Source organism: Pelodiscus sinensis, chromosome 29, assembly GCF_052426305.1.
Source record: "Pelodiscus sinensis isolate ZL-2025 chromosome 29, ASM5242630v1, whole genome shotgun sequence".
Taxonomy (NCBI): Eukaryota; Metazoa; Chordata; order Testudines; family Trionychidae; genus Pelodiscus; species Pelodiscus sinensis.
Window position 1 is genome coordinate 7817232 of NC_143080.1, and position 22947 is coordinate 7840178.

At 45.1% G+C, this 22947-nt stretch overlaps 1 protein-coding gene across 6 annotated transcripts in view; it reads left to right on the top strand.

Moving 5' to 3' along the window:
• NBR1 (NBR1 autophagy cargo receptor) overlaps window positions 1–22947 on the top strand; it is a 29782-nt gene that overhangs the window by 820 nt on the left and 6015 nt on the right. For all 6 annotated transcript variants that reach the window (XM_006125703.5, XM_025185966.3, XM_075911349.2 and 3 more), the window contains exons 2-19: window positions 1323–1433; window positions 4489–4551; window positions 6213–6231; window positions 7319–7341; window positions 8134–8352; window positions 9266–9340; window positions 10368–10585; window positions 12389–12553; window positions 13947–14153; window positions 15123–15282; window positions 15802–16092; window positions 17450–17593; window positions 18153–18228; window positions 18818–18928; window positions 20049–20210; window positions 20337–20471; window positions 21921–22278; window positions 22561–22655. In XM_006125703.5, coding sequence (XP_006125765.3) covers window positions 1332–1433; window positions 4489–4551; window positions 6213–6231; window positions 7319–7341; window positions 8134–8352; window positions 9266–9340; window positions 10368–10585; window positions 12389–12553; window positions 13947–14153; window positions 15123–15282; window positions 15802–16092; window positions 17450–17593; window positions 18153–18228; window positions 18818–18928; window positions 20049–20210; window positions 20337–20471; window positions 21921–22278; window positions 22561–22655 — 2623 coding nt within the window. In that variant the 5' untranslated portion in view covers window positions 1323–1331. The remainder of the gene's footprint in view (window positions 1–1322; window positions 1434–4488; window positions 4552–6212; window positions 6232–7318; window positions 7342–8133; window positions 8353–9265; window positions 9341–10367; window positions 10586–12388; window positions 12554–13946; window positions 14154–15122; window positions 15283–15801; window positions 16093–17449; window positions 17594–18152; window positions 18229–18817; window positions 18929–20048; window positions 20211–20336; window positions 20472–21920; window positions 22279–22560; window positions 22656–22947) is intronic.

Here is a 22947-nt window from a genome sequence, read left to right on the forward strand (position 1 = left end):
CGACGGGCCCGCTGGCTTGTAGCTCGTGGGGCAGAGGCTTCAGCCCCTCGGGGCCCAGGTTCGAACCCGCCTGCTGCCAAGGGCTTGACAAGGTAGGGATGGGACAGTGTAGTCAATGAACCCATCAGCCAGAGCGTATAGGTTCATGCTATAGACCACGCACATGTACCTCCCCCTTGTCACTCAGTTTTTTAGCAGGCTGGCCAGCCGCCTGGCTCAGTCCCGGCTTGCGATGGGTCCGGGATCTATCCCTGCTGTGGCTCTGTATTTAAAATGTATTAGGAGACGGGCAGGTAGGCAGCTTGGCTCAGTTCTGGCTCGTGCCGTGTCCGGGAGCTCAGACACCCCACCCTTCCCCTCAGACATTGGTCCTGCCTAGAGCAGGGGGCTGGACTTGATGACCTTCTGAGGTCTCTTCCAGCTCTATGGTTCTATGACAAGGGCTACTGCCACTCTGCACTGCTGCCTCTTTATCAGAGGCAGCAGTGCAGGGTTTTTAAATTCGCTTCCCTTGGGACCAACTCCTGCCTGGCACCCTGCGCTGCTGCCTCTGATACAGCAGCGTGGAGTAGCAGGGGGAAACTCCGGAGTGAAGTCAGCTCTCACAGGTTGCTGGCCCTGCACCTGGGGACTATAGAATAGTCTGTACGAATTCATGAGGTTACTTGACTAATCAATTAACTGATATTTTAACATCCCTATTACAAGGGGGCTAAGGCTTATCTGGGATGAGCTGCTGGAAGGTCTCTGAAGCTTGTGACACCAGCTGAAGGAAGTATGTAACCCAGAGGCCCTGAGACAGGGAGAGTCGCTTTCCCTTTCTCAGGGGTCTCGGTGCCTCTGCGTTACACATGTATTGAGTAAAAAAAACAATATGCCAAAAAAGCTAAGTAGCCCAAAGCCATGTGGGCAGTGCCTGGAAGGGCAGTGATGCCTTCAGCTGTGTGATCTGCCTGTCAGGAATACAGCCCAGCCAGTTCAGGGAGGAAGTATCTGCCAGTCACCTGACTCTAGATCTCAATGTAAACTGCTGTTGGAGGAGTTGTAGTGAATTTCCAGAGCCGTCATCGTGGAGCCAAGACTCCAGTTGGGCTCTGTGTGGGATGGCTGATTGGTGAAGAGGAATGTCATTTGTGTGAGCAAAGCCATCATTTCTATAGGCAAAGTTTTGTTAATTCCTAGACTCTCAAAGTTTTGTTCAGTCTTAAATACTACAGACTAAATTCACAATTCCAGTGAAGTTGCATTTAATTTCCCCAGAAGAGGATTTGGGCTGAAATGTCTTAACATATTTTAAGGTACCACATTTTCTTTTACCATAGCCCCGCAGCATGGAGCCCCAGATAAATCTCAGTGTGACTTTTAGTGGTGAGACCCAGAGTTTTCTGGTTTCAGATTCATCAAACACAACCTGGGCTGATGTGGAAGCCATGGTGAGTTTTGTGATTGTATTGATGAGTTTGCTATACTATCCTGCCTCTTTCCAAATTTCATAAAAATCTAGGAGTGAAAGAACATTTATTTTTAATATAGTCAATTGTATTTCTTTTGAGAAAAGCAAATTAGTGGGAATGTTAAAATAGATCATTGCCACAGTGAAGAACTTAAACACAAGATCCTCTAAACTTCGTTAAGCTAGTAGCTACATATATTCTACATATTTTTGCTGGTGCTGCTATGTTAGTCCAAGGCAGTGACGGGAAACCTAGGCTAGTAAGAGGGCTGCATAAGTGGCCCTCCTTCATTTCAGTGGGTCACAAGATTGTCATAACCAAGACAGTCTCTCAGGATAGGATAGTTTTGCTAACTCTGCTTGTGTACCTAGAATTTGCGGAGGGGGGAGTATCGATTGGGTAGTAGAAGCACTTCGATTGGATGCAGAAGGCGCGCACAGCTCTCACAATGTTGTGTGCAATCCGTATGCACCTCGTTTCACCTGCCTTTGCTTAAGTGCATGACACTTTTATAATACTGGTAGGAAAAAAAACTGCACAGATGAAAACCAGCAGAGTCTGGCAACCCTGTGCATGAGCAATGGTAAACCAAATGTCTCATGTGCCACACATAGAACCCCAGTGGGCCACAGGTTGCCCACCACTTGTCCAAGGTACGAAGAGAAATATTTTGACTAATGTAAATGGGTCCATAGAAGCCCCTAGTAAAACTCTCTAGTCTTGGGAGTCCTAATCATGTTGATGTCTGTGTTTTCATAGCATCATAGGTCTGGAAGAAACCTCAGGAGGTCATCGAGTCCAACCCCCTGCCCAAAGCAGGACCAACCCTAACTAAATCATCCCAGTCAGGGTTTTATCAAGCTGGTACTTAAAAACCTCTACGGCTTCTTCATCTCTCTAAATCTTGTCAGTCTGTCCCCTTTTTACCCTTGATGTTTTCTAGAATTGGTTGCAACTCACTAGTTCTGGGGTGAAATATTATTTTGTGAAAGTTTGATTTTTTTTTTTTCATTTGGCTTGTCTGAAAGTAAGAGGTAGGTCTTAGAGTCTCCATATCCTGTTCTTTTCCACACCACTAACAATTACGAAGGTCTCAAACTTAAGGCTTTTTTCACCCTCAAATGCAATGGCAAGTCCTCAGCCTGTTAATTCCCCTCCCATTCCCCTCCCCATCAAAATAGATCTAGGGAAACGATGGGTCTCTGTTTTGACTGACTGGTTCTCCTGACACTTATCTTTGTTCTGAGGTGCAGTGGAATTGCCTACATAAGAGTTATCAGCTTCTTGTTATGTTGGTGTTTTTATATACAGGTTTGTCCTTTGGATGCAAATATTTATCTTGCATATAAACTGTGTGTGTAAACTTGTGCCAATCTGTATATCCTGTTAGGCGGCTGGTAACTGACAAGTGTTAGTTTGGATTTGCATTTCCAACACTTTCTAGCTAAACTCCTTCATTGGGACAGCTCTCTGAGGGAGTTCACAATACCCTTAGACACAGTAGGAATAATGCACTGAATTCCTTTCCACCTGCAATCACCCTCCATCTTTTTCCTGTTTCTGTTTTGTTTCTTCTGTTAATACTCTCACAAAGCTGCATCTTGACAGAAAGGGCAGTTATCAGTTTATACCTCTGCTTCCCATTACTTTCGAAGACTTGGCAGTTATCTTCAATAGGGCCCTGCTTCACAGCTCTCATCCTTGTATTCAGGAACTCAGTAGCACTCCCTTGAGAACTTCACTTCAATCTTCTGGAAGGCATTGTAGCTCAGATTCTCGTATTGTCACGAGAAGCCAGTCAGATATCCTTTTTTCCCCTTCTAAAAACAAGGCCATTGGCTCTGTAATCCTATCTCCTACTCACACAGGGAGTGAGGGATATGAGCCAACTGCAGCACTTCCTATAGCTGTGTGAGTGCTGGGGTGGATGCTCCAAAACTTTCAGTGCTGCAGTTTCTCAATGGAGAACTCTGCAGGTAATGTAAAACAGTATGGCAACTATAAACCTGCAGTGAGGGATTCTATCAGGAGTGCTGAGATGACTTTCTAAAGGTGCTGATTCTGGGCTGTATTATTGAGGCAACTGCATTTATTGTCCTGGTCCGCTACACTAATTGCTGTTATTTCTCTGGGGCGTTGCTCATTTCTCAGGAATCTACTGCAAAGAAACTCTGCTTTCGCTTGTCTTCCATCCCCACTGGTTGTCTCTGCTAGGTTTAGAATTGCAGAAACCTGGTCCTTACGTAATTATTCCTTGTGTCAGGGGGAAGGATTAGAATCTGCTTCAGGAAAGAAAAGCATTGTTTCCATATGTAAATTTCATAATTGTGGAAACGTACAAGCGCCTCAAAGACTTATCACACTAGGAAACATTTGCCTGTGTTTATGGCTCATTTGGAGCCTTTCTGGATCGTCTGCTAGTGCAAAATATAGAAAGGTTCCATCAGACTCTTTTCCTGAATCTGAAAAATTTGAAGTTAGAGTTTCTGTGTGGTCCCACTGTGCAGATGATCAGGCAGTGGGTGCTGTAGAAGTAAGGAGCTTTAATTCTGGTGTTTCTGTATCTGGAAACCCAAGGGACAATGAAGCAGTTATGTGAAATAAAGGCTCCTCACATGAGTAAACTCTTTTGATGGCTTGTTTGTGTAAAAGTGCAGGTGCTTAAGAATGGTTTGCCTCAGCCTCTCTTTATTGCAGGGTATTTATACAGAATAGGATCATTAACGCTGTGTAAATCCCTTTTCAGGGGAAAGGTTGCTAAATGAATCTTGGTTTTAGGTGCATATTAACTAAGGAACACAAGGGATCAAAGGGAAGTATGGCCCTTGATCCTGATGAGGCAGGGAAGGGGGGGAAGAGGAAGAAAATGAATGAATGTAACTTGACTGCAGAAAAATGGGATTTCATAAACTTAATTGTTCTCAAACGACAGACAGTGGGAAGGGAGAGAGTTAAACCATCTCCTCTATAATAATTATGACTAGCTAAGAACTACCACGTTCCTGTCTCACTCTGTATTTATTTTTATTTGCAGGTGAAAGTTTCATTTGATCTAAATAACATTCAGATCAAATACGTGGATGAGGACAATGATGAGGTACTTATGTTAATGATTCCAGTTGTGTGCTCCCCCCCAAAATTAGTGTGAGGCCACCAACTAATTGATGGTTTGTCATTGGTCATTCAGGTAAATGGTTTGTGTTTGACAGGTCAGAGTTAACTTTCTTTGCCACTCTGCAGCGCCACCTATAGGATTCACTTGGCTGGTTTCCCCTCTTAAAAAAAGATGGAAAGCTGCTGTCCTGTTGCCATCTTCCATAGCCTCGTGAAAATCGGTCGTAGTCCCGCCGTCTTGTGTGGTGGGATGCTCCTGTTCTCAGCCACTGCAAAGCAAGCTCCTTTGTTCCTGCAGTTTCTTGTGGAAAACTTAGGTCTGTTTGTATGATGTGGCAAGTTCAAATTCTTTGAATGTTTTGTTCAGACTCCATGATCTCTGTGAAGTGATGCTTCCCTTCTGAGGGAGTAAGTTGCCCACTTGTAATTGTTCTTTTTGGGTGACTACCTGCACAGCATTACCTGACCCACTCACTGTTTTTCAGTGTGTAGTTAGAGGGTTAGTTCACAGTTACACTCGGATAGCTCCTGAACACTGCCCATTGGATAGCTCTTAGCGCTTGTATGCATTGTGGGGGAAGTAAATGCTTTTGGAAGCTTTAAGTGAGCACCCTTTTTGGTACTTTACTTTAGACAACAGATCAGTATTGTGTGGGCTCCAGAAAAGGATTACAGGAAGAGTCTCCGTTTAGGTTTTAAGGCACTCTTCTGAAGACTAGGTGCTCTCTTTGTTAAACTTCATTCAGAAATGCTAACTGATGACTCATTGCCCAGAATCAACAGTGTAGTGACGAAATAGGATCTATCTTGTGCAACAGATTAGTATCTTTTCTGTGCATACTTACTAATCGGACAAACTGTAGGAGATGGGGCTGGCTTGTGTCTAAATCAGTTGAGCATTACACATTGAAAAGTAATAAATTAGAATCTACAGGCAGTCCCCGGGTTACGTACAAGATAGGGACTGTAGGTTTGTTCTTAAGTTGAATTTGTATGTAAGTTGGAACTGGTACATATTGTAGGGGAAACTCTAGCCAAGCATTTCTCCAGAGCTCAGTTTTATTCTCCCACACCTCACTTCCCTCAGTCCTTTATTCTCAAGCTGAGGTGTCTGCTGAGAAAAGCCGCTCCACGTCTCCCTGGTCTGCTGGGAGGAGTGCTAGCTTCGCGTCTCCCTGGTCTGCTGGGGGGAAGCAGCTAGTGCGGGGTTGCCTCACCCCGTTTGTAAGTAGGGATCTGATGTAAGTCGGATCCATGTAACCCGGGGACTGCCTGTACTTTGTGATTGGGTCACTGATAGAAACAAAGGCATTGATGAAATCTTCTTCAACTTGCTTTTAGTAAACAGGATTGTGTGTTTTGTGTTCTAATAGTGCCTCAAATGCCTCAGTTGGGGATTGATACACAAATCTAATAAGAGCCAAAGAGTGTACAATCTCAGTTAATAACAAGATGCAGCAGGATGAAATAACACCTGGGTGGAGGTAAGGATGGGGTAAGGGAAGTAAGACAACGTTTCTGAAAGTCTGAATAAGGAATAATTTTATTGAAAGTAAATTTTCAAATATTGGAACATATGGGAAGTAGTAATAGGAAATTTTAATGATGTGGTTGGCCTTTGCTCACTATTATTTCTCTTCACAGGTCTCTGTCAATAGTGAAGGTAAGTTATTGCTTTATTTTTTCATGTTTGGTTTGTTGTTTGGTATGTTATTTTCAGTAAAGTAATAGCACTGCTTAGATTTCTGGGGAAATGTGGCATTGCTTAGGCAGTGCCAAGGCATGGCATCTCCCTGGTGAAGAGGGAGGATCTGCTTCTGAAAATCTGTAGCACTGCTATTTTTAAGACTCCCCTTTTAACCATCCTTCCTTCTGTTGCCCCCTGGCTTATTACTGGCTGGCTCTTTGTAGAGAGATGGTTTTTAAATTGTGGCTATTAAAAAGCTTATGGAGTGTTAGCTAGTCCTGTTGTCCTCACTCTCCCTCCCCCCCCAAAGTTTTCTGGATAAGCAATCCATACTTGGGTGCTGGCTGCTGATGATCATATTTCTCCCTCGACCTCTTCACAAATGAAGGGATGTTTGGTTCATCAAGGTTGCCAGTGTCTTGAACTTCTGCAGTGGAGGGTCCTGATGCTCAGGTCTTCTGGGGAGTTGTAAGATATTTGTTGTTGTCCATTGGCTCATTATGAAAAATGGGTAGAAATGAAGGGAGGACTTGTCAGGCTGCACATGTTAAGGATGTAAACCTGCCATTTAAAAAGTTATCAGGTTAAACATTATGTTTAACTGGTTAACCATGGAGCAACCCTCCACCCATGGCGTCCGGGCAGCATGTACCACTGGCTACTCTGGCCAGGCCAGTCTGGGAGGGGAGCTGCTCCAGCCCCATTGGGCTGGAACACCCCCCACCTGTGCTGTGGGATGGCGGGCCTAGCCGGACTGAAGCAGCCTCCCACCTGTATCACGCTGTAGGTGGAAGGCTAGTTAACTGGTTACTGGTAAACATCACCCAGTAAGGATGATGCTTACTGGTAACTAGTTAACCGGTTATATCTTTACATCCCTAATGTGCATATACTTTCTTCTGTGCTACTTTTGCAAATTGGAGAAGGCTCTTTAAATGCTACTGAGTCCCTGAGAGAGAGCCCTCACTTCATAACACAGGATCCCAAGTATCAGATGCTGAATGAATGCCCCCATGTTATGTCTGAGACATGGAAATATTCACACACTTTTTTTTTCTTTTAGAGGAATATGAAGAAGCTCTGAAGGTAACTGATCCTGTACCCTTTCTAATATCTTCAAAAAAAAATCTCTATAATGGAAATCCAGGTAGTGTGGGATTTCTCAGGCTATCTGGCATGTGGGAAATCGGAACAGCGTGGTTGTAAATTGTCTAACTTCAGACACTAGTTTGAAGGCTTCATCAGAATAATTCTTCCAGGCCAGAATATTGTTCCCCTGGCTTTCCAAATGTTTTGAATCTTGAACAACAAAACAATATTCAGATAATGTAAAAAGGACTCACTCCTATGCGTGGTGTTCCACACTCTTAAAGGCCTTATTACATACATGCTCCAGTCCTGCATTCCTGAGTAATGTAAACTACAGTGGTGGCAAGCTCAGCTGCTTAATCTAAGGTTAAATTCTCCGTTATATCACTTTCTATGTAACTAGCAGACCAATCTTTTCACCACTTGTTTCAGTTTTTAATTTCTGTTCTGGAACTAATGTTTAACTATTAAAGAACAAAAGAATTTTGAAGCAATCTTCTGTCTGCTCTAAAATTCTCCATAGTCCACCCTGTTTATCAGCTCAGATAAAATTGCTCTGCTGTGGTTTTAACAAAACTAACAGAAGCTCTGTCTTCTTTCCCTGCCATTTGTATTACGACTTTTTAATGATTTTATTTGGTGATTGAGACCAGCTGAGAGTCTGGCATGTCCCTTGCTTGTTTGGCTTTTCAGCCATGCCACTGTAGCATATGTGTCTGCTGGAAAGCTTGTTTGTTGCCTGTGAAATGGAGGAAATAGAAAGTGTGTGATCATGCACTGTTTACTTAGATTGCAGTTACACAAGGAAATCAGCTCCAAATGAAAGTGTACGAAGTCAACTCCCTTCCAAGTGAAACTCTGCATTCCTGTTCCACACAAGCATGTGAAAAAGCTGGGTCAGAAAAACTGCCTATTCCCAAAGACGGAAAGAGACCCCTCTCTCACTATTCCATGCTTGCTCAGGCCTTGGGGCGGGATTTGAAGGCTGAAAGGGAGACCACAACACAGGTAGGATTCGGAGCTGTATTGTTTAAAACAAATGGTTACTAGAAGTAACACTTGCTAGTCTTTTACAGCAGGCTGGTAGTCAAAATTTTGCTTCTCAGTTGCACCTCTTCAAATCCACTGAAATCAGTGAAGTTGATTTGATGTAACCGAGGGGCGGGTTTTTTGGCCTGATACTAGGATGGAGTCTATGTCGAGGACGAAGTCTTAAACATTAAAGGAGGTGTGATTATTACATTCCTAAAGCCTTGATTCCCTCTCTAATTCTCAGCTACAAACTAGCTGCTGTCAAGTAATTTTCTCTGTTTCAGGATAGAATTTAACATCTAAAGCTAATAGTGGAAGAAGCTTTCAGTAAGGTTGTAGCCTGATAACTTGGGCCGTGTCCAGACTCAGGGGTTTTTTCGGGAAAAGTAGCCTTTTCCCGAAAAAACTTCCCCTGCGTCCAGACTCAAGCCGCGTTCTTTCAAAATTATTTCGAAAGAACGCGGCTTTTCTTTCGATGGCGGTAAACCTCGTTTCACGAGGAAGAACGCCTTCTTTCGAAAGTTCCTCTTTCGAAAGAAGGCGTTCTTCAATGTAAAGAGGCCGTCTTCGAAAGAGAGCATCCAGACTCGCTGGGTGCTCTCTTTCAAAAAAGCGGATTTCTCTTTCGAAAGATCCGCCTGCAGTCTAGACATAGCCTTAGTGTATGCAGGTAGTGGCTTGCTTATGTTTTAGTAGGAGACTGAAACTCTTTATGGTGAAAGGTGCTTTAGGGGAGGAAGTTTTGAACTATCCTAACTACACATGGATAGAGAGGGGTGGGAGGTATTTATTTGGATTTCGGATTAAGCAGCAAAAACTTCAAGTTGGTTAGAGATACATAATTTCTTTGTATGTATTTAAGGTTTGCAATTTATTTTTGGCTCTACAGCAAAAGCTAAATCATAATGAAGCTGAAGGGACCAATGAAAAGCCTCCAGAGTGGTTTACTAGCTACTTGGAATCCGTAAGTGTTTCCTTAGATCTTTGTCACCTCAAAGATTTGTGAGAGACACTGTTGGGGTGGGATTTTGTTTCTTACGAGTATAGGTTTGATTGCATCTGTGTGATGGGATGTGGAGCAGCCTCTGTTTAAGGGGAGTTCAGACTGCCCTCCATCTCCCCCTCCTTTCCTCCTCCCTCCCCCGCCCCAGACAGGAGCTGCTACTGCAAAGCAGCCTCTACCCTCGGCGCACCCAGGTTTGCCATGGACAGAGGCTGCTCTATGGGATGCCTAAACTTAATCGGTTAATCGTTTACTCCACTGTACACTAGCATTCCTACTAAATACACAAGCACACTGAAGAAATGAATAGCCAGGAATAATCAGCTATTGTCTTCCTGAAACTAATCCAAGTCATAATGATTTTTGTAATAATAGCACCACAAACTAAGCAACTCCTTTCATCTGAAGAAGTGAGTTGTGCCCACGAAAGCTCATGATACTATCTACATTTTTTTGTTAGTCTCTAAGGTGCTGCAGGACCATTTGAAGGTTTTTCAGTTACAGACTAATACGGTTGTCCTCTGGAGACTTTTAAGCAGCCCTTTAAAAAGAAGCTAACCAGTACTATTCAGAATAGGGGATGGTAAGAAAAGCCAGGACTCAGACATGTAGGGATCCTGTAAAACTGAAGGTGAAAACCTACTAGCTTTCTCGGAAGGTCCATGCAGATCCTGAGAGTAAAGAGAAATAGTTGATTCCCAGAGTTTCCTGGCCTGCCTTGGAAGCTGTGCCATAGAATGAATATGAGAATCTTCTCTTTGCTTTTCTGCTATAAACATGAAAGTGAGTGGTTTGGTAGTTTGTAAAATGCCACCTGAGTCTCTGAGGAGGGTGATAATCCACTGATTTCAGTTTGAAAGATGCCAGGAGAGGGAAAGGAATTAACATTGAACTTTCTGGCTTAAAACCTGGGAATATTGTGCCTATATGGACCAAAACCTAAAGTTGACCAGGCATGTGCCATTGGTGACCTTCTGCTTATCCTCAGTTCAGGGAACAAGTCGTTAAAGAAACTGTTGAGAAACTGGAACAAAAACTAAGTGAGAAGCTCATCCTTCATAATCAGCCCCCAGACTCCTCCAGCAGCTCCATTGCAACAGCAGACCCAGCGCCAGAGACCCAGTCAACGGACAGCAGCCAGTGTGACTGGCTAATATCCTGCAGCAACTGCCAAGCCCGGATAGTGGGGATCCGCTACCAGTGCAGGTACACTCTGATGGCACCTGGCTCATTAGGAAGAGTGACATTTCAGTGTTGCATGCCTGTAGACCAGAGGGTGGGCAAAAGCCTCACAGTAGGCTGGATTCCACCTGCCGAGGGCTTTGATCTGGCCTGCAAGGCAGTTCCAAACCCTGCCCCTAGTATGTTGCCTCGGAGCGGGAGAAAGGCACAAGCTCTTCTAACTGCTTCTATTTAAAGGGCTTGTGACTTCCCCACGCCTTGCCTAGCAGCTGCGGGGAAGGAGAAAGTCCTGCAAATAGAAGTCGAAAGGGCTCGCGTCTTGGGCTGCCTAGCAACACGCTAGAGGCGCAGGGAGCTGTGAGCCCTTTTAAGTGCTTCTGTTTAAAGGGCTGGTGCCTTCCCTGCACCTGTCAGGCAATGCGTTAGATAGCAGCCGTGGGGAACACAAGAGCCTTTTAAATAAACAGCTGAAAGGGATCACGCGTCTATGCGCTAGAGGTGTGGAGAGCTGCATGCCCCTTCTGCCTGAGGCCCCGCCCCTTCCTCCCAAGGCCACTTCTGAAATTTGTGACATGCCTCCCCCCCCCCCGCCTTCCCACCTTCAAAAATGACTACCCACCCCGGCTGTAGACTGTAGGAAGAGGAATTGTCGGCACTGTGGAAAAAAATCTCTAAAGTTTAAACCCACAGAGTGTGGTCCTGATCTCAGATGTGCCTGTGTGCATTGTTGCATGTCTTGTATAATCAGCAACTGTGTCAGCACACGTGCTTTTGGTGACTTGATAACTTTCTCAGTGGGCTGGGGGCCTTGATCTGAGATCCCAGTGTCTTTGGTAAATAGTTCTGTTTTTGTCCATGATTGGGTTACTAGTTCATTGCACATACTTTTCTCCCCTTCCTCTCTGCAGCCACAGCAGAATTCAAAGCACTAAATCCTGCATTAAGGTCATTTATGAGATCCTACAGATCTAAGTCAGTGGTTCCCAAACTTTTCGACATCATGCCTCCTTTTTTGATTTTTGAGAAACCCTCATGCCCCCCTCTCCCCAAAGCAGCAAAACTTGTTGAGCCAAAAAAAAGGGAACTGAGAAAAAAGGGAACAGCAAAAATTGGGGGGGGCTGGGTCCCCTCCCCTTCCCTCCCTCCCCCCGCGGGAATTTCTTCATGCCCCCTTCAGTTTGGGAACCCATGATCTAAGTGCTATGTGGTAACACAGCTCTCATAAAAAGGGGCAGCGGCCCTTTGAGGTCCTGCAAAAATAAATTCTTTGTTTTTCTGGCCTAAATAGCAACTGTAGCAGTTGACCTAGTTTAGTCTTGTGTATCTTTCCTCTGTCACTCAGAGCATGCAGTTTGGGACATTTCCATTAATCTCATCCCATCTGCATTATAGCCCTGGTAGGCTGCTGAAAGCTTTGGTGTCCTGTCCTCTACACTGTGTCATTCACTCTATTTTAGTATATTTTACAAAGAATTTTGCTTAGGTGTTTTTTTTTTTTTTTTTTACCCCATTTCACAGAACTATCCACAGCCTGTCACTCATGAGTTAAGTAACACATGTTTTAAGATGTGACAGTAAAGAGTCAATGACTCAATGTTTTGGATGGAGATGGGTTGGAAGGAATGTTCTTGATAAATGTGGCTGCATTAATAAGAGAGCCAGCTCATGTTCCACCCAGTTAATTTTGCCTAATATCCAGAGGTTCTGATACAGTGACTGCTTCTTAAGGGAAATGGGGATGTTACCCATATGAGGATTTCCTTTCCCAAACACACGTGTTCCTTTATTTGTTTTTAAACAACATGCTTGCCTCTGTTTCTTTTGCAGTGTGTGCCCAGCCTACAGTATTTGTGAACTATGTGAAGCAGGGACATATGAACATGATCCTAATCATGTCTTGTTGAAATTGCGGAGACCTGTTCTATGTGTGTCTGAGACGTACAGCATTGGGCAGTTCTCCCCTCGTCTCCCAGCTACTCTGGAGCAAGTTAGGTAAATACATAGCTGCTTCGGTTAGATGGTAGTGTTCTTCTGCTCTGCAGGAGGCATTTTGAAAACACCTGTATTTTGGGGGTTTGTTTAGGTTTTTATGACTCCAGATATAGAAGAAAGCAGGAAGTGGAAATTATTTCCAGAATATGCATTAGATGGCTAAGCAGAGTAGAACGTCCATGCCATGTTAAATCCAAGACTGTCTTAGACTCTTCTAGAATGGTATGAGGGAAATAGGATGAAGTTTAATAACGACAAATGCAAAGTGCTCCTCTTAGGAAGGAACAATCAGTTTCATACATACAGAATGGGAAGCGACTGTCTGGGAAGGAGTACGGCAGAAAGGGACTAGGGGTTATAGTGGACCACAAGTCGAATATGAGTCAGCAGTGTGATGCTGTTGCAAAGAAAGCAAACATGATTCTGGGATGCATTAACAGGTATGTTGTGAGCAAGACCCGAGAAGTCATTCTTCCGCTCTACTCTGCGCTGGTTAGGCCTCAGTTGGAGTATTGTGTCCAGTTCTGGGCACCGCATTTCAAGAAAGATATGGAGAAATTGGAGAGGGTCCAGAGAAGAGCAACGAGAATAATTAAAGGTCTAGAGAACATGACCTATGAGGGAAGACTGAAGGAATTGGGTTTGTTTAGTTTAGAAAAGAAAAGAAAAGATTGAGGGGGGACATGATAGCAGTTTTCAGATATCTAAAAGGGTGTTACCAGGAGGAGGGAGAAAACTTGTTCATCTTGGCCTCTGAGGATAGAACAAGAAGCAATGGGCTTAAACTGCAGCAAGGGAGGTTTAGGTTGGATATTAGGAAAAAGTTCCTAACTGTCGGGGTAGTCAGACACTGGAATAAATTGCCCAGGGAGGTTGTGGAATCTCCTCCCCAGAAATATTTAAGAGTAGGTTAGATAAATGTCTATCAGGGATGGTCTAGACAGTATTTGGTCCTGCCATGAGGGCAGGGGACTGGACTCGATGACCTCCTGAGGTCCCTTCCAGTCCTAGTATTCTGTGATTCCAAGAAGGTGGAAGAGATGGACAGAAGTTTCTTCTTCTTATCTCATAGGTGCTGTAGAAGCCAGCTAACTAGTTCAGTGAGTCCCTGTGGTACAACGTATCTTAATGTGACCTCCAAGAGTTAGTTCTTCCATCAGAGCCACATTGAATATCCTTGCCAGCTATTCAGGAATTGTTGCAAATTTCAATCCTTTGGGAAATGTGCCCAGCAGGAGATGTCACTGAGAGATTGCTTGTAGAAGCCTGAGGCTTTTCATTCTGTGTTCTATTAAACGTTCCGGGCAGAACTAGAATTATGTTTCTTGATGGAAGCTGAACTCCAGGGTGGTTGCTACATATGTTATACAGATCTGGATGTCTTTATTTGCAGGCTCCAGAAACAAATGGACAAAAGATTTCTGAAGGCAGAAAAGCAAAGATTACGAGCTGAGAAGAAACAGCGCAAAGCTGAGGTCCGAGAGCTCAAAAAACAGTTAAAGCTGCACAGGAAGATTCACCTGTGGAACTCTGTCCATGCGCTGGAGATCACCGGCTCACCCGCTAGCAAATCAGAGAGCCCCCAGCTCAGTGCTGTCATGTAAGGAACGCTGGGACCTACTGCAGTACTTTGTGCATAACTGTTCTATTTCTCGATCCTTTGATGCAATGAAGTTAAAACGTTATGTAGAATTTTATGAAATAGAGAAAGGCTAAACCCTGGAGACTCACCATGACAGTGGAATTCCATGGAAGGTTTTCCCTAAGTGAGGATTGCAGGGTTTGGCGTTTCTCATTAGATGGGAGTCTTTCATGTAGAGAATTCCACTAGGGTTGTTCCATTGTTCTACTTCTGCATGTACAGGTTTAAAATATGCAATACCTCTGGTTTCTCATTCCCTTAAAATCATTGGGGTGTATTTTTTTCCACATGTGTCTGCATCCAGTTAACCTTAGTGAGAGCTATTTATGCTCATGGATTGTTTAATAGGTCCAATTGTGTTACCTGTTTACTAAGTAGGAAATGTTGCCCCCCCCCCCTTTTTTTAAAGGACACTAAATTGAACTATAGTGCAGACCTGAAACTGTATTTAAATTGCATGCCCATAAGCCTCCTACCAAGTTTTTTTTTTTGGGGGGGGGGGGGATATAAACCCATCTGTTGTGGAGAGTCCTTGCAGGGAAAATGATGAGGCTGACCAGATACTAGTGTTCTGATTCAACAAAGCATTTCAATGTGTGTTTAAGTGCTTTGCTGAATTGACTCCAAAGAACTGTCAATTGGAAGTAAACCAGCTAGGAATAAATTATTACATTTATATTAATCGTAGGTGCTATAATTATACTAGGGAGAACTTTCAGAATAGTGTCTTATTTTGAGCCCTGTAGCAAAGGAAGACACACTGCTTAGTGGTGGGATTTTAAAACGTAAGTCGAAGAGATTTATTTAAAATGCTAGGGCTTTGGATCTGCCTTCCACAGACAGAGGAGGAGAATGACAACTGAAATAAGTCTGTCTGCTTCATTCAGTCAATTTCAGAGCAGCTTCTGTGCTTTGCTCTGTATTCAGGAGTCCTAGCCAGCCCTGTCCAACAATTGTCCCAACACTGAGCGCAGCATTTGTGGACGAGAATTTGCCTGATGGGACTCACCTACAACCAGGGACAAAGTTTATCAAGCACTGGCGGATGAAGAACACAGGCAACGTGGAGTGGAGCTCAGACACCAAGGTTCACCCCCTTTGCTATGACTGTGTTTACACTTGTAAATTACCTAAGTGAGTTCCAGGAGGTAAAAGCTTGTATGTGTTGGCTATGGACAGGGATTTTATTTCTGATTGCAGCCAAAGCAACACATGCCTCAGGGTCTGGCTAGTCTGTTCATAGAAGAAAAGTAGACCTCTTGCCCTGCTTAGGACTAGATGCCACAGGACTGCAAAAAGGGCTAAATGACCACTGTAACTTTGGGTAGCTGTATTGAATTGGTGACTTGCATCCGTTTTTGCTTCTGTCACTCATACAAACATCTGACCACGGCATGCAGCCTCTTCCTTTCCTTAGTCTAGGCCAAAATTAAAATGGAAACCTCAATATTTTATCAGCCTTTGCCATGACTGTGACTTACAAAGGAAGACTGAAGGGTTCATTAGTAGGGTCCTCTGCTGAAAGAGCAGAGCTGATGTGGGTGGGTGTGGCGGGGGGGTGGTTAGGCTGCTAATAAACAAGTTGGTTTTGTTTTTTATCCTTCAGTTGAAATTCATGTGGGGAAATCTGACCCTGGGGTCTTCTGAAAGAAAGGATGTGTTGGTGCCATCCCTGCCAGCAGGGCAAGTGGGGATTGTCTCGGTCGCGTTTATTGCGCCTGCTCTAGAAGGGAGCTATGCTTCTCATTGGCGGCTGTCACACAAGGGGGAGCAGTTTGGACCCAGAGTTTGGTGCAGTATCGTTGTGGATCCCTCTTCGCCAGCCACTGCCTGTTTGGAGAGAAATCAGAAGACATCTAATTCCAGTCTAAAGGATAAAACGTCCTGTGGAAATGAGGCAAGTGTTCCAAACTGATATGACGGAAGAGAGAACAACCATGTCTGTTTCTCTTTGGTGCAGTGGTGTAGGTTGCTTTCCATCCTCCCCCAGTGTTGATCTAGTCAATGAGTGGGGATTGTTTCAGTTGTTTCTCATTGTTTTAAAAAAAAAAAAAGGCTTAACTTTGTTGCTATAACAATTGCTGACCTATTACTTGCTGATTTTGCCAAACCTGGAGTTAATTGTTGAGGTGTATTGCAGCTGCTTTTTTGGCTTTCGTTGCAACTGAAACCTTGCAATACGTATCTCATGATATTTGCACCTGTCCAGAAGACTCTATAGTAGGTGGAATGAGGTCTTTTTCGTATTCATACTATCCTTCTGCATTAGGAATGTTAAATTACGAGTAATTGATTAATTGAATAGTCGACATATTTTCTATCGACTATTTGATTGGTCGATAAGATGTCTTCGCCTTTGAAGTATAGCAGCAGCCCTCGGGACTCCCCCAGTAACCCCAGGCTCTGAGCAGCGCTGCTGCTTTGAAATGCTGCAGAGAGCCCAGCGTCAGGCTCCTCGCAGCATTTCAAAGCGGCAGCACCACACAGAGCCTGGAGTCAGTGGGGGAGTCTCCAGCTGATCCTGGGTGCTGTGCAGCACTGCCACTTTGAAATGCTGCGTGCAGCCTGGGTACACCCCAGCTGGCCCTGGGATACACACGGTGTTTCAAAGCGGCAAGGTCATGTGGAGCCTGAGGTCTGGCCCTCGGCTCCATGTGGCACTGCTGCTTTGAAGTACCCTCCCTTCTTCCCTCCCCCCCCCCCTTTGTTGCCTCTTTCTGATAGAGACAGCAAAAGGGCGGGGGGGGGGAGGGGAGCGACTAGTCAACTAGCCCAGTGTTTCTCAACCAGTGGTACGAGTACCCCTGGGGGTACTCAAGAGAAGTCTGGGGAGGTACATCAACACACCTGAAATTTGGAGAAAACTGAATTTTTGTTAAATGTTACAGTGCTTTATTATTTTTGGACTTTTTACACCCAAAATGTCATCGCCCACCTGGCTACGATTAAGTTGTTTAAACAAATGTGTTGCAATGGTAGAAAAAATATTTGTGTCTGAGAATTATAGGTCCTGGAGGTACTTATAATTTTTTTAAAGGGGTACTTTATAAAAAAAGGTTGAGAAACACTGGACTAGCCTGTCAACTATCCAATAAGCATTTGCTTATCGGATAGTTGACTAGTCCTTTGCATCCCTATTCTGCATAACATTCTGGCTTTGTAGCTATATAAATATATTCTTGAGCCTCTTGCAAATATCAGAGTGTTAATCTAAGATGCCTCTGGGATGTGTCTTCTGCCCTTGGCTTTTGCAGGCGGTTTCTTCAACGTCAGAAGCAGATGGCCAGCAGGCTGATGAGATGGAGCAGACAGACGTGCAAGCCTTCCCTCTGAAGGTTAAAAATATCCCCAGCGAGAGAGAGTTTTACATCCCATCGGTTGATCTCCTGACTGCACAGGTAAAATACTAAATTAAAGGCAGAAAAAAAAGATTTTATGTCTTTGTTTTAGTAAAGTGAATAGATATTCACAGGGGTCACACGCCCCAGTTTTCTTGAACTGTCAGATATTTTGAGTTCAAGAAAATACAGGTCAGAGCTTTCGTGATTTGAGTAAAACTGTTATTTCCCTGGAACAAGCAGTAGTGGGAGCATATTGCTCCTCCAATAGGAATGTCTCCCCTCTTGTTACCCCAGTAGAACTTATTTCACAGAGTTTTATGGACCCCTTTCCTCCTTTGCCTCTACTAAAGGGTATTTGTATGTGCATTGCTCCCACTGTATCGTCTCCCTCTTTCTAATCATTCGCTGATTTTACAAACACAGCTATTCTTCTGCATTGGACGTAAGAGTCCTAGTAGAGAGCAGCAGTTTGTCTGAACTGTTGAGGCCCCTGGAGAAGTGGAGTAGATTTATTTATAATAAATAAATGTGAGACCAGTAGGTTCTGAGGGGATAGGGGGGAATGGGTGTGGTGTAGGTCACAGGAATGGAAACAATCTGGGTTTTTCTCCTGTAGGACTTGCTGTCCTTTGAGCTGCTGGACATTAACATTGTGCAGGAGCTAGAGCGAGTGCCACACAATACTCCTGTTGGTAAGGAACATTTTAAATTCCAGTGCGTAGCATCGCCCCCCTCCTCCCTCTCCTCCCCCCTCCAAGGAGACCTAGAGAAAAGGAGTCTGCCTGTGGTCATGCAGAAGGCCGATTTCTCCCTTTGGGACTCCATGGTCTGTGGCACTGGAGAAGCGATTTGGCACTCGGCATGTGAGACTTTGCCCCTTGAGACATAGTAATGAGCTCTTCCAAGCTCCAGCCTCTTCTCAGCACTTCACTCAGCATTCCTCTTGCTCTGGCTCAGGAGAAACCTTGAGGGCCCCTTGTGCTTTCACTTCTACTCCCTTTCTCACTCATCACCATGAACAAAGGCGATGGACCTCGGGGAGGCTGCTCTTCTGTCCACCTAGCATCAGTAGGGTGTGCGAGATCAGCCTGTGTTTGAGGTGCTTTGCTATGACCCCCACAGGATATCTTCTGAGATGTTTGGTCCCTGTCGATCTGCAGCAAAGTAACCTGAGGGAGTGCTAAACTTGAAAATGGCTGATTGCTTGAAAGATTTTGCCTTTTGTTTAGCAGGAAGTCTACTCCTGTAATGCAGCTAAACTTGTTTGCCTCTCTTTTCCAGACATGACTCCGTGCATGTCTCCTCTGCCACATGAGAACCCTCTGCTAGAGAAACCTGGTCTGGGTCAGATAGAGGAGGAGAATGAGGGGAGTGGATTTAAACCAGTACCCGGTAAGCAGTCTCCAGGAACATCCCCACTTTCTCAAGGTTGCTAGCCGCTTAAAATCTCTCAAGTGGGAACCAGGAACCCACCTGTTGCCACCACCAAATGCAGCAGGGTGTATTTCCAGCTGCATTTGTGGCCACCTTTTTATTGCCTTAAATTGCAGTTGTGGCCTGAAATGCAGCCAAAATGGTTCTTCCTTATTCAGCATTTCTGCTAGCTGAGTCTGAGTCCACACTACTTTACTTTAATGTTGTCAACAGCAGCTTGCTCCTGTTAACCCTTTCTATGGAGGCACAAACGAGAATGTCTGGCTCTAAGAAATCTACCATTGGCTAATCCACCCTGATTGCAGGATTGACGTGAATTTTCAATCCAGTGAGAAACAGCAGTTAGAAAATCCCTGGAACTGATCTAGAACGCAGAACCTCTCCCTTGCCACTATGCACTGAGTTATGCTCAGAATGCTGCATTCTTTGTGGTCCACATTTTTCCTCAGGAGTTTGCTTGCTCATATTTAAGTTTAAGGAAGTCAATTCTGGAATGCGTCTGCTGAGAAGCAGTAAAAGCATTCGGAAAGCCAGAGGGTTTCCTTGTGCGAGCCTCCGCCCTGGTCAGGCTGCCTTTCGCGCAGTCCAGTGATGCATTCCTCTAGCTGTACTAGAATACCCTGGGGCAGTGGTTCCCAACCGTTTGGGGTTGCCGGGTGCCAGGGGGCGTGGCTGTTCGCCCGCTGGCCGCCCGGGGGGGCGGGGCCCCCCCATAGCCGCATTCTGGGGCCGGCGCTCTCTCCCCCCTCCTCCCCCAAGCGCCGCGCGCCCGGGGCTGGCGCTGGCGCTCTCTCCCTCCCCCAAGCGCCGCGCGCCCGGGGCCGGCGCTCTCCCTCCCCCTCCCCCCCCCCCCATGCGCCGCGGAGGGTGAATCTGCGGCGCCCCCGGGGCCGGCGCTCACAGTGCGCCACGTGCCCGGGGCCGGCTCCGGCACCGCGCATGCGCCACGTGCCCGGGGCTAAGCCAGCCCTGAGCACTTGGCGGGCGCCGAGAAATGCCCCCGCGGGCGCCATGGCGCCTGCGGGCACCGTGTTGGGGACCACGGCCCTGGGGTAATTGAAGCCTGCTGTCCTAACAGATGCTCACATGGTGAAAGTGAAGACTGACCATCCAGTGAACTTGGAAGAGGGGGAAGAAGACATGAGTGGGACTCAGTTTGTATGCGAAACGGTCATTCGTTCACTCACCCTGGATGCTGCACCTGACCACAAACCTCCTCAAAGGAAGAAATCACTGCAGAGTGAGTGCTCCCCTGAGCTGACCTCTGTGGCTTTATTTAATTTTGTGCCGCTGAACCTTGGTAATAAATCACCTTACCTTGAAGGTGGGGATGACATTCTAACTCTTTTGCCTGTTTTTTTATTAGGCTCTCTGCAAACATTACAAGACACCCTCAGTTACAGTGTAAAAAGCGAAGAAACTCCTGGGACAAAAAGTCATTCTATTCCCAAACCCAAGGAAATGGGCTCAAAGAGCCATCTGACAGAGGAAAATAGGTTTGGTAAGTGAAATGGATTCTCAGGCCAGAATGGACTGCTGTAGTCATCTAGTCTAGCTTTCTTAACACAGACCATATGACTTCCCCCAAAATAATTCCTGTTTTGAATCCAAGCTGACTTTTTTGTTTGGTTGGTTGGCTTTTTTGTACATGGCATGTTTGAATGCGTGACTCTAAAGGCTGTGATAACTCTTTATCATGGGACCTATGATAAACTTTGAAGTACAATAGGAAGTCTGCGGAAGGGACTCGTTGCATTAGAAAATATGTATCTGTACTCTAACCAAGCAGTACTTGAAATGGTTTTCTTCTGCAAAATGGAATTGAACTGTATTGGGATAAGGAAAACTTGAAAGGGGAATTCTAGTTGGATAGTCATCTGGTGAAAGGCCTGGTTTTCAGTCTGTGTCCACGTTATGGCACATCTACACTAGCACTTATGTCGGAAAAACTTTTGTTGTTCATGAAGTGAAAAAAACCACACCTCTGAGCCACAAAATTTAATTGACAGAAGCAATCCTGCTGACCTAGCTTTCCCCTGGGCATAATAAAACCAGCTCATTGAGCAGTGATAGCTCTCTCCCATCAACGTAACACAGCTATACAAGTGATCTTACGTTGCTGTTGCTGTCGGTATGGCTGTGCCACCGTAAGCTTGTAAGTGTAGACATGCTCCCATCTTCTTGTGTGCACTGGGGCCACTTCTTGCTTTGTATTGACAAACTCTGGTCATCCGAAGACGTGGCCTGTGCCCACAAAGGCTCGTGATACCATCTATAAAGTGCTACCAGACCAGTTTTTGTTCTTTAAGTTTATCCTCTACAGACTAACTTTGGCTACCCCCTGAAGCTTTTGTATTGACAGTTGGTCATCTGCATATGGGTGTGTGCCTGTCCAAAGATTGACAATCAGGCTCAAATTCCTAAATCCTCATTGTAATTTAGTGTCTGTTAGTTACATTTTCTTACTAATATGACAGGTCCTTTTCTCACACCCTCTTGCTTTGTCCGTGGGCTAACGTGCACTCTTGAGATGTGTCCTCTGTCCCTGTGGAGGTCAGTTGCAAGCCCAATTGGATCTATGTGGTTGTGAGGTTTCAACTCCCTATTCTGGGGATGCCTTTCTAGCATAAGGTACTCCGAAGTTGTGCAGTTCCTCACCCCTGTGTAGGCACTGGATAAACTGCCTGATACACAGCTGGATCAAAACAAAATGCAAACCCACTCATTTCATGCCAAAGGTCATTTTCAGTACAAGGTCTGCTTCCCAGCCAATCAACAGCCTACGCTATCACCACGTGCATGCCGGGGCAAAAAGCCTGTCGGGCGTTGGCACCAAAGATCCTGCAGTTGTTTCTGAGCTTCTGCCTGGTGTTTGGAGGCAGATGGTGCCTTTTTGCCCAGCTAGTCCTACAGACAAAATTCTAGTAGGCTGTTCTTTTCCTTCCATTAGAGAAACCTGCAGCGTCTGACAGCGCGAGTCTCAGTGGGGAGCCCAGCGACGCAGAGTATGAAGAAGATGATGTTAAAGACGAAGTTCAAAGCCAAGCATCCTCTGCTTCTTCCGAGGACTATATCATTATCCTCCCTGAATGCTTCGATACCAGCCGTCCTCTGGGGGAGAGCATGTATAGCTCTGCCCTCTCTCAGCCCAGTCTGGAAAGAGCAGTAGAGACTGAAAGGGAGACGGTGATTCCAGAAGTGAGCCAGCCCCAGTTCCATAATATCAATGATATCCTAACAATTTCACAGACGCTGGATGCAGTACCATTGACCCCAGAGATCGTCGGGATCCTGCCCCAACAGCAAAGGTAAGGCGGGTGAGAGTGCTTTTGTGACAAGAACCAAATGGCTAAAGATAGAAATTTGACGGGGGGGGAGGGGGGGCACCTGGCACTGAGCCAGGGTGCAAACTGAAAGTTACATTTGTGCTGTTGGAAAAGCTTATGCAAGTGTGAATGTCTCGGATCCTGCTCTGTTAAGGAAGAATCTTCTGCACAGCTTGTATTGACTCCAGAACTGAGGTTTGCGGTGTTTGCTTCTGTTTCTTCTTGGTTTTATATATATAAACTTTTTTGTTGTTGTTGTTGCAGGAACTCCTCTTCTCTTCAGAGTCATAGTCTCCAAAACCGAAATTGGCCAGTTACAGAGGAAGTACCTTCAGCTGTTCCTGATCAAATAAGAGAAGGTACTTGCAGCATGTATGATAAATTCCATATGCAGCTGCTTCCTAACATGCACTGTTAACTACCTGAGCTACTCATCACCTTTTTATTGAGTTCTACGCCATTTTATTTCTTTTAAAGTAGTGTCTAAAATCTGCTAGTTGCCATAACAGCAAAGGGAGATGCGGTTTTTCACCACACCCTTTTTATGTTTGCCTTTTCTACTGTAAATGCTTTAGAAGTAAAATGTTATAGCAAACATGATCCTCTTATACACAGATGATCCCTTTCTGCTTTTCAGTTGATCCATCCAGC